Source organism: Thamnophis elegans, chromosome 1 (assembly GCF_009769535.1).
Source record: "Thamnophis elegans isolate rThaEle1 chromosome 1, rThaEle1.pri, whole genome shotgun sequence".
Lineage (NCBI taxonomy): Eukaryota > Metazoa > Chordata > Lepidosauria > Squamata > Colubridae > Thamnophis > Thamnophis elegans.
In genome coordinates, this window is record NC_045541.1 from 82808912 (window position 1) to 82824745 (window position 15834).

The window sequence follows — 15834 nt, forward strand, 5'->3', positions numbered from 1 at the left end:
TAACAATGTCTCACTTAGCAACAAATGTTTGGGGCTCAACTGAGGTTGTAAGTCAAGTTTTACATTAATGGGAAACAGGCATCTCCTTAGACAACTGGCTTTATAGATAATAAACAGCATTAGAACCACATTAAGGGGGAAAAAACCCTGTCAATCAATGCAGTTCTTGAAGCAAAAGTCGTTCTGGGCAGGCCAAGGAAACCCACCACTGCTCGTGCTGCTACATTCTACACCAGTTGAAGCTGCTGAGCAGTCTTCAAGGCATTGCCATGCAAAACATTCCAATAGCTGAACCATGAGGTGACAAGAATGTGAGTTAATGTTTAGAGAACTGCCTGATCCACGAAGAAGTGCAACTAGTATGTCAGATGGTACTGCATTACTATGGTCCACTTGACCACAGCTGCCACCTCTTCTTTGAACAGGACCTAGGGTCTAGGAGGACCCTTAGATTCCATATTACTCCTGAATGGGGAAGTGCAAACCTAGAATAAGGCCTGCATGCCTGGTGTAAGAAAGGCCAGTCAGAGGAGTCATAGGCCACCAGCAAATTCTCTCCTTAATAACATGGGAATCTGATATCAGTGTTATACTTAGTTATAAAGGTTGCCATCATATCAAAGTAATGTTTGAGATCAAAACAAGTCATGAATGTAATGGACATACTGCAGCATTACTGAGAACTATGAAGTACTTTCTAGATGCAAATACCTTAACTATAAAATAATTCTAGCCATGTTAACCAACAAAACACAAAATGCTTCACTTCCTTTTTTCCCCTCAGGTTTAGAAAAGTTATGAAATTCATACATCCAAACTTGCTTTTTAGATTTCCTGGCAATGTACTTTTGCAAACTAATTTAATTTCAAGAAAACATTTTAGCCCCAAAACTCTATGAAAGGATTGGAATCATTTTGAGTCCTCTTTTTCAAACAACAATCTCTAGTTGAAATTATGCTGTTAATAAGTTTTTTTAAGGTATCATTTTTCGTAAATAACTTGAAGCCAAATATTTGAAATTACAGCTTGTTTTAGCTTTCACAATTCAGCATGTTGAGTTGCTATTGTAATGACTCCTTTTCCAAGAATAATTTAAGCTACCTCAGGTAATTACTACCTTCAGATCTTATCATTCCATTTTTATATCTTTTTGGTCAACTAGTTAGAAAGTGATGATTGACATGCTTCACTGGAAGATAGTCTGCTTTATTACATATCCTCAATCTGAAATACACAGTCAAATGATGAAAGGAAACCACTGTAGACCCAAATAGTTTTATCTGGAAATCACATGACAGACTATGAAACAATTTTAAACTGTTCAATAAAAAGTGGAAACTAAGAAATCAGATGAACATAAAGGAGCAGCACAATATGATTAAACCATCCACCTCAGGTAAATAAGAGAAGCTAAATGAAAACCAATACTATTGAAACCTAAGAGAAGAAAGCTGCGTTTTGTTTCATTTTTTGAAGTGAAGATAATTCCACTGTTTATTTTGAGGAACAGGCTTTACATTTCAAAGGTTTAAAGTGGGAAGGAGAAATGGGATTCTACCACAACATTGTGCTGCTGGTTCTGTAACAATAAACGCAGTGCAAATTTTCTAGTTCGACTGACAATAAGGAATTTTTCAGGGCTATACTTTAAACCCCAACCCCCAGTCCGTGAATCAGCATATGCTGACTCTGTAAAACCGCTTAGAGGGCTGAAAGCCCTATGAAGCGGTATATAAGTCTAACTGCTATGCTATGCTATAGGTGAATCGAAGTCATAAAAATCCACCCCTTCTTTCTTTAATTTGCTCTGCATTAAATCCATATGGCACGTCATGCCTTTAGAATGGAATTCAAGATGAGTGTTCAATCAGAAAACAGAGAGTATTTTCTCAGAAAGGTGACTTAATTTTTAAGCTATCAGCATGCTTGCTTTTATCACTCACCTGTCCACAAGGAGCATTTTGTAGAGTCACAGCAAATTTGTCAGAGAACGACTTTTTGCCAAGATATACTGGCAGGGTGCTTGAAAAGTAAACTTGCGCCCATCAAATGTCATGAAGTGAATATCTCCTGAAACTGAGCACTGAGCTGGCAACAAAGAATAAAAAAGGATTTTTTTTCCCCATATGCTACAAGAATGTTTTGTGATGTTGTATTTGATATTAAATGCTGAATGATATCAACAACCATACAAGGATTGCAAAGATAAATAAACAGTCTTGCTTATGCTACAGTCCTTTCATCTTTTTAAAAATGATTGTTTCCTTTAAGAACCTGTTTCAGCACACATTTGAGCAGATCTCATCCTCCCTCACCTGGCCCAAGAAACAAACATGTAAAAAAGAATTTGTCTATCCCTATTTATTAAATAAAATAAATCTTAAGGAACCAGTTTGATTAGAGATGAACGCATGAGGCTAGAAATGAGAAGGAGGCTATGAGTTCTAATTCTCCCTTAGGCACAAAGGCAGCTTGGTGGTTTTAGGCCGGTTACTCTCTCTCAGCCCTAGGAAGGAGGCAATGGCAAACCATCTTTGAAAAACCTTCTCAAGAAAACTGCAGGGGCTTGTCCAAACAATCTCAGATGATCTAATGAAAGAATACATACATGAATACATGTTATTTTTGCTGAATATCTGTGTGGAAGACATTCACAATTCACTATTTAGTCTGTGTGAAAGATATCTATGTCTAGATTTTTAATAGAGTGGTTGGATCTTCTTTTAGGGGAATGATCTAAGCCCATTCCTTGCCAGTTTTCCAGAATTGAAGGGATTTTTTAAAATCCACAGCACAATTATGGCACCAAGTGAAAGCTCATAGAAGTTGAAGGGACAGAATATGATCTATATTTGGAAAATGAAGCATTAAGAAATAATGCACAAAGAAAAGATTGAATAGGTTTAAAAAGAATTGGTTGGTTTGTTTTTAATTTGGAAGATCTGATCATGGATATTTCTATATCATTGGGCTCTGCATATTCTTAATGAGCAATGAATGAATGGCACATGGTATATGAAATGAATGGAAATTGAGTGGAGCTAAACTGCAGACTTAGGCATGATGTTCATAAGTAGATAGCTACAGCTTATAAAAAAACAGGCAGTCAGAAACAAATACTAATTTACAATAATAGGGTGACAGCTGAGAAAATCTGCAAAAATGTTACCACTAATATTCCAAGCTAGAAAGGTTTATATGAATGATCAAAAAACTGATGTACCTGGACAGGTAGATTAGTGCAAATCCATTTTCCTCCAGAACATGTACTGAAAGAAAAAAAGATTGAGACTTGAGAAAGTAGCCAATGTATAACACTAAACTATATACTGAAATCCTCATATACAGAACTATATACTGAAGTGAGCCATAAAAGTCAGAAACCAAAGCTGAACCAGGATTTTTGGTAGAGTTTATGCTCTAAATCTCAGAAAACAATTTACACTAGGGAAATACTAATGGAAATAAATAGATTCTTTCATATTCACCAAATATATTGTGGTATCTATGTATTCCTTGTTTACAATCCTATTAAAGGTGGAAGTCACACATGCTTGGGACAAGAGCAGAATGAAATTCTTTTGTCACAAAGTGTCAAAATAAAGCATATTACATCATAGAGATGGTTTTTTTTAAAAAAATGAGAGATAAAGTTTCTTTCAAGTGTGCAATCTAGGCATCCAACTCCATAACAATATAAATAACAATCATGATATTTAGATAAATATATAATATAAGAAAAATACAATTTTAAATTCATCCATATAGAACACAATTATTATAACATAATCTGCCCAGCAATCCTGAACATTTCCACAGCAGATCTTACAGTCTGTAAAACTTGCTTGTATGTTGCTTTGTACTGGTAATTTTGTGTAGTGTATATTATTAAAAATTAAAAAGCAAACCCACAGAACTACCCAATTTTAGCTGAAACAATTGGTGGGATTACCAATCTTGTTCCTGGTTATGAAGCACTCTTGCATTTTTTTTCTATACTCAGAGATGTGGCTGCTTCTCTTCTGTTCATAATAATAAATTCAACAACCTTCTCTTGGATGAAAGAAAATATCCAAATGAACCCTATGCTTTAAGATACATTCTGTAGTATGTATCTGTATAAACCTACTAAGGATCTTGACTCTATCAAATTCAAAACTTTCTTGAAAGGAGAATGTACCACTAGTGAACTTCATATGTGCTATACAGAGGACTCCAAGTGCTATCATTCCAAAAGTGGAGGCATTCCATTTTGGCTTCTTAAATACAAGGCAAATTTTAAAAAAAAGGTTTTTGTACTCTGCAGACTTCCCAAAAATGGCCCATTTTTTCACAAATACAGGCCCATTTTTGTCAAAAAAATAAAGGGCACGCATAACCTTTAGGAGGTTCCAAAATGCTTCTCGGGGCTGGGGAGCAAAAATGAGCAAAACGGCCCATTGTTTGCTCATTTCTGCCCTCCCCAGCCCCCAGGAGCACTTGAAGCCTCCTAAAGGCTATGCATGGCCATTTTTGCAAAGGAGGCAGGGTTTCAGGAGGCCAAAAATGCTATATTCAGTGTATAAGATGCACCCAGACTTTCACCCTTTTTGAAGGAAAAAGTTGCATCTTATACTCTGAAAAATATGGTACTTTTTTTTTTTTTTGTAGGGAACCAATTGAGGAAATGGAAGCACAATACAGGAAAGTTACCCTAAGGTGCTATAGTGAAAAGCATCCCTGGTTTTGTTATACAAGGTAAGGTAAAGGTAAGTTTCCTCTCACATATATGTGCTAGTTGTTCCCGACTCTAGGGGGCAGTGCACATCTCCCTTTCAAAGCCAAAGAGCCAGCGCTGTCTGAAGACGTCTCTGTGGTCATGGGGCCAGCATAACTAAATGCCGAAGGTGCAAGGAACATGGTTACCTTTCCACCAAAGGTGTCCCTATTTTTCTAGTTGCATTTTTACGTGCTTTCGAAACTGCTAGGTTGGCAGAAGCTGGGACAAGTAACAGGAGATCACTCCATTACGCAGCATTTGGGATTGACCTGCTGAACTGTTGACCTTTCTGATTGACAAGCTTAGTGTCTTAGCCACTGAGTCACCCTTTCTTTGTTATATAACATGTTATAAATGTTACTTTCAAGCTTTTCCCAAAGAGAATAATTTTTTGAGAGTCAGGATAAGATATACTGTCCAATGCTCTGGAATTCTGCTAAATGTTTATGGGGAGGAAACTCCCTTACCTTGGAAATGTAATTTACAAACCATATGACTTTAACAACTATTTGTCTAATAGTAATATATTTTGTTGTATGAATGTAGTAAAACATGGATAAAACTTTCAGGAAATTATTTACCAGTTATTGCATTCCTACTTGAACAACTGCACCAGTTCTGTGGATAGTTCCATGGTAATCACAAGGGCAGTCAATTGGCCTCACACATAATCTGTCTTCATAAATAAGGCCTAGAATGTATATTCAATAGTAGGCAGAAAATTATCAAGTCATGTGATTGGCAACAACATATTTTTGACTGTATAGTATTTTTAAAAAATCCCTTCATGATGCACAATATTATTATTTAGATATATTATTATTTCTGCAAAATGTTTTAAATATGAACAATTTCAAATTTGAAAGCCCTCATTTAAGTGTAAAATGTCCTGTTTCAAATGTAAAAAAAAAAAGATTTTTAGGATGCAAAACTGTTTTGCTTGATGAGGAGTTTTGAGATTTAAAAGTCATTTTTTTAAGTAAAACTTGGTTTTAAGTCTGAAGCACTTCGAAAATTATTATACTCTGGTTTCTCTTCAGATCATATAAAATGATTAAAACAACCTTATTCACATTTAGAAGAGGAATTTTCAGAAAACTATTCAAACCTGAAATGTTTTATGCTGCAAGTTGCTACTTATTCCTATCATAAAGAACAAGCATAAAAATATGTTACAAACAAATAAGACTCTAACAATATTCAGATTCAGAAGGAAAATGCATTTGAAACACACCAGCATTAGATTATTCCTAGAATTCCTTAGGTTGATTCATGTATCCCTATAACAATTTACAATTTCACTAACAACATTAACTTGGTTGGCGAGCTCTCAAAATATAGCTATTTAGCCATTCTGCTGTAGATTGGCAAGAATGCCACCCTACGAAATAGCCATATTACCATCTGGGCAATAGCATCATCAACACAGGGAAGTTCACTGTCACACAGTGAGTTTTTTGGCGACAGGAAAATGGGCAACAGTCAATGCATTCATTGTAGACAAGATGCTCCTCGCATTTAACAACTGCAAAAATAGAAGACATGGGAGATGTTACCTGATTTATGCAATTGTTTCAGTTTCATTTAGAAAAGAGTTCTGTTCAGGGTTTATGCCTCTATAAATCCATTAGAGCTTTAAAGTCTCTTTTTTAAAAATATTGAATGCTTTTTTGGTTTTTTAAATGATATGTTATTTCCTTTTCCATCCCTCCAATCATAGATAAAGATTTTATTTCATATCTAAAATGCTTTCCAAAACTACAGCTGAACCAAATATAAATCGTTGCTTAACATTTGAAACAATGTCTGCAAGATACTACAGAGTTGTGCAAAAATAAGTCCCTAAGACTTTTCTTGCCTCACTGCCCTCATTGTCGATTGCACAGCACACAGTAGTTGTATCTTCCTTCTATGTGTCTCCTATATCCCATAGTTTAATATTTGTAATCTTAAAGTCTGGATGTACAAAAAGAAGGATTGCTGAATGGAAGCTCACAAGAAGCTCACTTCCCAGATGGCCTGGTGCACTGCTTTTGGGCAGCTGATATGATGGAAGGAATAGAAAAGATATATATGATTATACACACTTCAGCAGAATCTTGATTTCCTACTTTTTGGGGGAATGAAAATCATTCAATTCGAGTGGCTCAAGATCTTTTATCTTTTTCAAGGTCAGTAAAATGAGGACCCGGATTGTTGGGGTGGGGGGAAGCAATATGCTGACTCTTTAAACTGCTTAGAGAGTTTGTAAACTACTGTAAAGCAGTATATAAGTCTAAGTGCTATTGCTATTATCAGACAGGATCAATGTTAAATTTCTTATTCCTAACTTGATATTTATTATGAAATATTGTATAAAGTTTCTGATCGGGTATACAAATTTTATTTATTTCTCTGTGATACAATACATGCAGAAATGTGGTTCTCACTGGTTTTGTATGTTACTAACTTACGTAATCATTACCATTCTCTGTTAGTAAATTTAGCAATTTAAAGTCAGGATTTAAATATTATAAACTTAGGAAAGCTGAACTGATTAAGAATATGAAACAAATTGCCGGGGAAGCGGGAGAGAGAAAAACATAGGAAACTACAGAGACTGGGAAATATTCTGAAAACCTTCAATGCCTACCACATTGCTCAAAATGAGCCCGCCATTCATGGAGTGGTTTCCTGCTTGAGCACAAGTCCTTGCGTATTCGGTTAATGCACGACACCAAGTGGTATTATCAATGCCTGACCTTAAAAACATTAAATTAACATAACATCACCATATCTATTTTCATACAAGAGCAGTATGGTAATATTAATAATTTATTAACAATCCAGAGATATTATTGATAATAGTATGCATTCTTTTATTATTATTTTGAGCATTGCACAAAATGAAAACAATATATTATAAAGCAGTGTTGTAGTGTTTTGGGAAAGATATTCAGAATAATTCACAACACCTAAATTTAGATAAAGTGGCTTTAAAAGTAAAAGTAAAGGTTTCCCCTATCCAGTCGTGTCCAACTTTAGGACAGTGCTCATCTCCGTTTCTTAGCCAAAGGAGCCAGCGTTATCCTGTGGTCATGTGGCCAGCATGACTAAACACCAAGGTTCATGGAACACTGTTATCTTCCCACCAAAGTGGTACCTATTTATCTACTTGTATTTACATGCTTTTGAACTGCTAGGTTGGCAGGAGCTCACCCCATCACAAGGTGCTCGCATCTCGAACCCAAGCTGACAAGCTCAACATCTTTAACTGCTGAGCCACAGCCCCCTCATTGGCTTTAAACAAATAAAATTAAAATAGATTAATCTAAATTCACAGTTCAAAATGGCACACTAAACAGCAGGTAACTTGAAAAAGAAATTTCAGATCTGGTCTGAAGTAAAACTTAGAGACAGAGCTCTTAGAGCTCATTATTATAGAACTAAACCATGATTTATATTAAATCAGAATGCAATCAGATAACAAGAATTCAAAATAAATAAATCATATCAATTTGTTCCATTTTCACTCAATTATATGAGAATGAACAATGAATACCACTCTATAACAATTGAAAAAGAACCAGGTGGGAATTAAATACTTGGCCAAATGAATCCTGCTATATATACATACTATGTCATCTTGAACATGTTGAGAACTTGCTTCTAGAGATCATGATGATGTGGAAATATGAATAGTGTAAGAACTGGAGATAATAATATAATAATTAGACCCATGTACATTCATGAGCTTTTTGGGATCTTAGCTACTCACTCCTAACTCTGGACTTCAAAAATGGATACTTACATGCATAAATCATTTGTGCAACTGGCCATGAAAGGGAATGGGCTCACAATTCATGACATTCTTTAAAGGGGAACCAGAGCAATACACTGCATAATGTGTAAGTCCTCTGAAAAGAGAGAGAGAAAAAGATGAGAAATGTTGTTTTAAACCGTACCAAAATAAAAAAAACAGAAAAGCAATTCAGGAAGTTCAGACTTCCATGGGAGCTGCAGTTTTAAGGAGGAATTACTGAGTCTGTCATATGTTCTTCTGTAATGTTCTGGTTTGTACAGCAACCAAACAGGATAGGTACTGATTCCAAAGGACAGTTAAGACCACAGAATGAACAATTGCAATAGCCTGCCTTCTATATTGCTTGAGCCAGAAAGAGGGCTGAGAAAATATCTATAGACCCATCACATCCTGGACATAAACTGTTTCAACTCCTCCCCTCAAGACAGCATCAAAGGCACTGCATGCCAAAACTAGTAGACATTTTTTCCATCATTCCATCCAGGGGTGGGATTCAGCCGGTTCAGACTGGTTCAGGCAAACCAGATGTTAATTTTAATCAGGTTTGTCGAACTGGTAGTTGAAAGGACTGGCTGATCCCGCCCATCATACCCTGCCCCTCCCAGGAGTCTCCATGCGGCCCATTTTGGATGCCAGGTAAGTGCAGGGTCTTCACGGAGGCTCTGGCAGGGTGAAAATGGGCCTCCCAGAAGTACTGGAAGTCTGGAAACAGGCCTATTTCCGGCCTCCAGAGGCCCTTCAAAGCCCGGGGAGGCCATTTTCACCTTCCTAGAGGTCGAGGAAAGCCTCCGGAGCCTGGGGAGGGTGAAAACTCCCCACCACCACCATGGTGCAGGAAGCCAACTAGGCAACACCCCCATGGCCACGTCGCCCAGCAACTGGGCAGAGAATCGCTTGCTAAAAATTTTCAATCCCACCCCAATGCCATCAATCTACTGAACATTGTCTAAAACCTGGGTCTTCTTTGTCACAATCCAATAATCACTTCACCATACTTCACTGATTGCTCCTATGACACTTTCAGCATTTATAAAGTCTTCTAGACCACAGGGTTTCTCAACACTACGTCAACTATGAATACAAAGATACATACATACATACATACATACATACATACATGTCAATATGGCACACTTATATAATAAAAGAGCAGTGAATATGACTGAATACACCCAAAAGTTTCACATTTAGAACTAAATCTTAGTTTGAGTGGTGTGTTGAATACCTACCTGCAAAAATGCATCAGTTCGAGTCAAACAGGGTGGTTCATAGCTAAATGATGTGCCCCAGGAACGGATGTTCTCCTGGGGAGGATTTCTCTCCAGCTTTCCACAAATTCTTCAATGTCTTCTGTATTTTTTCCTAGGGGCAGAAATATACAAATGCATTGCATAAAAGCCGCAAGTTTGCTTTAGCATCATTGTTTTCTTTCACAATTTCCATTTAACTGCTCAAGTAATGTTAAATTAGTTCTAATTAGTTCTGAAACAGAGTTAATCTTCATCCATTAACACCCTGCTTTCTAATGGAGTCATTGTACATATACTAATCAGGTATAGTGAAGCCAGTTCAAATGCTTTCACTGCTATTGATAGAATAATTCTATAACATAAACTGGAAATCTTCACTGATGTTTTTGTATGAATTTTAAAATTTCTTTTTGCATTAGTCCACTCTAGAGATTTTCTGCAGTACTGTGTGGGATCTAACAATCATGGGATGAGTCTCTAATCAACAAAGCATATACACACAAACACATAGAAAATGCATAATGTAGGACACACAGTACTAATTATGATCCCATAACATAAGCAATCTGCGTGTTCAGACTGTAGAGAATGGGAGCACAATAAGTTTTCTGCATATTCTTTGGAAGAAAATTGTTTTGAGTATAATAGAAGGTTTCATGATTTTTCTCTCTTATTTGACTGATTACAAGAGCCCTACTTCCATATAATGAAATCTGTATTTATGACCCAAAATAGGAGATCAGGCTATTAAGTTCAAAAATTATCTTGCTATTACAATACTGCCTTTACTTAACTCCTAAACTACATTAAAAAATAGTTTAGTTCTAATGTTCCTGTGTCTTAAATATTCCATGCATATAAAACTAGAACAATCTTAATAGTGTTGGCAAATCTTTTTGGCACTGAGTGCTGAAATCGGAGCATGCGCACGCCAGGGAGCGCCAAAAACCAGAATAGCAGCTCCCTGGCAGGCATGCGCACTCCATGAACCTGAGCTTCTGGTTTCTGACGTGCACATGAACATTGGTCACCTGGTCTTCTGGTTTTTGGCGCACATGTGAAGACCAGCTGGCCGGTCCATATGCATGTGCCAGAAACCAGAAGCTCAGCTTCCCAACACGCACGTGCTCCTACGCGTGTGAAGACCAGCTGTCTGGCATGCATGTGTACTCCGGAACCCAGAAGATCAATGGGTGATGGCTGGCATGCCTGGAGAGATAGCTCTGTGTGCCATTTCCGGCATGTGTGCCATAGGTTCGCCATCATGGTTATAGATATATCTTTTTTTTCTATGTTCAGTTTCATATTAGAATATCTCATACTGAGCTGCCCAAAGTAAAATTATCCTTAAATGTTTGGATTTCCTTAAGCCACTTATTAATTCTAATCTGCATTTTATTTATATTTCATTTCCTTGGACATATTTATACACATAGCATAAATATATACCAGAGCAAACATTAGAATTCAAGTAAATACTCACCGTAACTTGTGGAAAGTTCATCCTGTAGAATGGCATTGTTATTACCACACAGTCCATGAGTTTTACCCAAATAATCTGGAGCCATCTTAATATAAACAGCAGATACTCCATCCCAAGCTAAAGAGAATGCATACTGATGTCTAACAATGACATATCCAGCTACTTTTTGGATATGCAATTTTCCTATGGTATACGGTAATTGTATTCTAGGAAACAAAACAAACATCACCATAAAGAAAACAACATACTTTTATTTTCAAATGTTACTAAAGTAATTTCCATTTTCAGCTTTGTAATTTTATAACTGCCAATGAAACTCAAACAAAATTACTGCCTTCAACTACAAAGATCTTACTTTGGGTTAGTAACAATATTCTTAACATGGTTTGGAGAACAATCTTAACTCATTTCATTTCATTTTATTAGAATTTATAGGCCGCCCTTTTCCCTGAGGGGACTCAGGGCGGCTTACATAAAATAAGGAAGGGAGGGTACAAGACAATAAACGCAAAACAATACATAAAAGTAAAATAGTAAACAACATTCATTCTTCATTCGGGTGGGGACATATTATCTTTATCCCCAGGCCTGACGGGCTAGCCAGGTCTTAAGGGCTGTGCGGAAGGTCTGGACAGTGGTGAGGGTACGAATCTCCACGGGGAGATCGTTCCAAAGGGTCGGAGCTACTACTGAAAAGGCTCTCCTCCGTGTGGTTGCCAGTCGACACTGACTGGCAGATGGAACTCAGAGGAGGCCTAATCTATGCGATCTAATTGGTCGCAGGGAGGTAATTGGCAGGAGGCGGTCTCTCAAGTACGCAGATCCACTACCATGGAGGGCTTTATGAGTGACAAGTAGCACCTTGAAGCGCACCCGGAGATCAACAGGTAGCCAGCGCAGCTCGCGGAGGATAGGTGTTATGTGGGCGAACCGAGGTGCACCCACAATCACTTGCGCGGCCGCGTTCTGGACTAGCTGAAGTCGCCGGATGCTCTTCAAGGGCAGCCCCATGTAGAGCACATTGCAGTATTCCAGCCTAGAGGTCACAAGGGCCCGAGTGACTGTTGTGAGGGCCTCCCGGTTCAGGTAGGGTCGCAACTGGCGCACCAGGCGAACCTGGGCAAATGCCCCCCTGGTCACAGCCGTCAGGTGGTGGTCGAAAGTCAGCTGTGGGTCCAGGAGGACTCCCAAGTTGCGAACCCTCTCTGAGGGGTATAAAATTTGACCCCCCGGCCTGAGCGATGGAACACTGATCGAATTATTGGGAGGGAAACACAACAGCCACTCGGTCTTCTCCGGGTTGAGTACAAGCTTGTTAGCCCTCATCCAGTCCATAACGGCCTCAAGACCCCGGTTCATCACGTCCACCGCTTCATTGAGTTGGCACGGGGCGGACAGATACAACTGAGTATCGTCCGCATATTGATGGTATCTTATCCCGTGCCTCCGAATGATCTCACCCAGCGGTTTCATGTAGATGTTAAATAGTAGGGGGGATAGGACCGAACCCTGTGGCACCCTATACATTAGGGGCCTAGGGGTCGATCTATGCCCCCCCACTAACACCGACTGCGACCTGTCCGAGAGGTAGGAGGAGAACCACTGCAAAACAGTGCCTCCCACCCCCACCTCCCGCAGTCGTCGCAGAAGGATACCATGGTCGATGGTATCGAAAGCCGCCGAGAGGTCAAGGAGAACCAGGATGGAGGCATAGCCTCTGTCTCTGGCTCTCCAGAGATCATCGGTCAATGCGACCAAAGCGGTTTCTGTGCTGTAACCGGGTCTGAAGCCCGACTGGAAGGGGTCGAGATAACTTGCTTCCTCCAAGGACCGTTGGAGCTGGAAGGCCACCACCTTCTCGACAACCTTCCCCACAAAGGGGAGGTTGGAGACTGGACGGTAATTGTTAAGGACAGCTGGATCCAGGGATGACTTCTTCAGGAGGGGTCTCACCACCGCCGCTTTAAGTGCGGCGGGGAAGTGCCCCTCCCGAAGAGAGGCGGTAACAACCGCCTGGATCCAGCCTCGTGTCACCTCACTGCTGTTAGCAACCAGCCATGAGGGACACGGGTCCAGTACACAGGTGGAGGCACTCACAGCTCTCATGGCCTTGTCCACATCCCCAGGGGCAACATCCTGAAACTCAACCCAGAGGTGGTCTACCAATTCATCCTCTTGTGTCTCGGCTGGAACTGCAGGGATGGAGTCCAAATCCGATCGAAACCGAGCAATTTTGTCCGCTAAGAATTGGGCATAATCCTCAGCTCTACCCTGCAAGGGTTCCCCCGTATCCCTCCTATTTAGGAGGGAGCGGGTTATCCTAAACAGGGCGGCTAGGCGGGACTCAGCGGACGCAACCAAGGTGGCAATGTGAGATCTTTTTGCTGCCCTAAGTGCCCTGATGTATTCCTTGGTGCTGGTTGTTAGGAGTGCTCGGTTCGATTCGGATTTATCGGACCTCCACAGGTGCTCTAGGCATCTCCTCCAGTGCTTCATCTCCCGGAGCTCCTCGGTGAACCAAGGAGGCCTCCGGGATCCGCCGCCTCGGAGGGGCCGTAGTGGCGCAATCCGGTCAAGGGTCTCTGATGCTGCCGAGTGCCAGGCAGCAACCAGAGTCTCCACTGGACTGTGGGCGAGAGTATCAGGAATAACCCCAAGCTCCGTCTGGAACCTCGAAGGCTCCATAAGTCGCCTGGGGTGGAACCACTTGGTCGGTTCCTCCTCCCTACAGTGGGGGTTTGGTCTCCGAAAGTCGAGCCTCAGTAGGCAGTGGTCTGACCATGACAGGGGTATGATCTCATTACCCCTCAGACCAAGATCACAAGTCCACTGCTCCGAGAGAAATACGAGATCGAGCATGTGACCCGCTGAGTGGGTTGGGCCCCAGATTACCTGGGTCAAGCCCATGGCCGTCATGGAAGCCATGAACTCCTGCGCCCCATCAGAGTGTTCACCGAGCGAAGGCAAATTGAAGTCCCCCAAGACCATAAGTCTGGGGAACTCAATTGCTAGCTCGGCTACCGACTCGAGGAGCGAGGGGAGGGCTGCTGCAACGCTGTTGGGAGGCAGGTACGTTAACAGCAAACCCACTTGACCCTTGAGGTCCAACTTTACCAGCAGAGACTCACACCCGACAAGCTCCGGAGCAGGGATCCTACGAGGTGCTAACGACTCCCAGATAACGATAGCCACACCCCCACCCCTTCCCTGGGCTCTCGGCTGATGCAGCACCTGAAATCCTTCTGGGCCCAGCCAGGTTTCAGTAGTACATGCCAGGTCTGCCCTCTCGTCTAAAATTAAATCCCGGACGAGGGGAGCCTTGTGAACAACAGACCTGGCATTTAGCGACAACAGCCTGAGACCAGGGTCCTGACTACTCACGCCATCTGGCCTCGGAGTGGGACTCATAGGGCCGGAAGGAGGGATCTCTGTAACTCCCTGGTTTTGAATAGCTATGTTTCAGTGGTGGGTTCCTAACCAGTTTACTACCGGTTTGCTCGTGCTTGAGTTTGTGTGTGCAACACTTCTGGTTGTTACCAGTGCTATCAGTTCGGCTGATAGCACCCACCTCTGCTATATTTCTTGTGAAAAGGTGTGGAAAGCAAGCAAAGGAGTTCAGTTGGTGTGAGAAAGGGCAGCATGGCCCAGAGATATGCCTGGGACCCATGGAATGGAAATATTTAAAAGAGATTGCACTGCAATTGCTACATTCTGTTTGGAAATGTAAGTTTACAGTTTTCTAGATTGTTTTTATCCCCCATTGGCATTAAAGAGGCCTTTCTGAAACCCTGCTTCTTACGTTAGTCAGCTATGTAGTTTTTAACAGATCTGGCGAAAGTATCCCTGTGATTCCAGAAACATTTAATAGTCAGCAGAAGGTTATAGGAAGTTTTTTACTTTTAAAAAATAGATACTGATCTCAATTCCAGAATGAATTAGAAAGTATTCACTATATATCTATATTTAGAAACTGCAGAGAATACTTAAATCTGCAATGTTGAAATAATAGTTTAGGTAAAAATACCAAGGAACATGAGAACATACAGGTACATTTGTTTAACTTACCCAATGCCTTTGTAAGTAACTTCATTACTTAATCTGATTTCTTCTTCTCCAGAAAAATATAAACTAACTGATCGTTTACAGGAATATGGAAAAGAACTGCATTCTGGATCATTATGGATCTGCAAAAAACAAGTGGGAAAATAATATTAAGAAAAATTAGATTACAATTTGCATACAAGTTCAGATACAGGATCCTAAATAACATTGAAATTATAAACATTAGCTCAATGTCTGTATCTTAATAACTGCTAAATTGATTGTTAGCTTGATACCACATTTGGTAATAACTCTATTCCCCCAAATACAAAACAGTACATATAAGTGAAGCTTGGAACATTTAGGTTCAATCAAAATCCACCTTTTTTGGAACTCTATTAAGTTGGGATCTCTGCAGCCTTCAACATTTGCATGAAACATGTTTAATTAATCTCCAATTGAACCTGCTCCTAAATCTCTGCCAAATTTAGAAAGATT

The 15834-nt window shown here is 40.1% G+C and overlaps 1 protein-coding gene across 1 annotated transcript in view; it reads right to left on the reverse strand.

The window, feature by feature from the left end:
* OTOG (otogelin) overlaps positions 1-15834 on the reverse strand; it is a 111907-nt gene that overhangs the window by 84157 nt on the left and 11916 nt on the right. The window contains 16 exon segments of the mRNA XM_032212857.1: positions 1945-1991; positions 1994-2084; positions 3225-3270; positions 5342-5361; positions 5363-5451; positions 6162-6179; positions 6182-6223; positions 6226-6285; positions 7393-7431; positions 7434-7501; positions 8551-8602; positions 8605-8656; positions 9792-9848; positions 9851-9924; positions 11296-11501; positions 15361-15479. Of these exon segments, the coding sequence (XP_032068748.1) occupies positions 1945-1991; positions 1994-2084; positions 3225-3270; positions 5342-5361; positions 5363-5451; positions 6162-6179; positions 6182-6223; positions 6226-6285; positions 7393-7431; positions 7434-7501; positions 8551-8602; positions 8605-8656; positions 9792-9848; positions 9851-9924; positions 11296-11501; positions 15361-15479 (1080 nt within the window).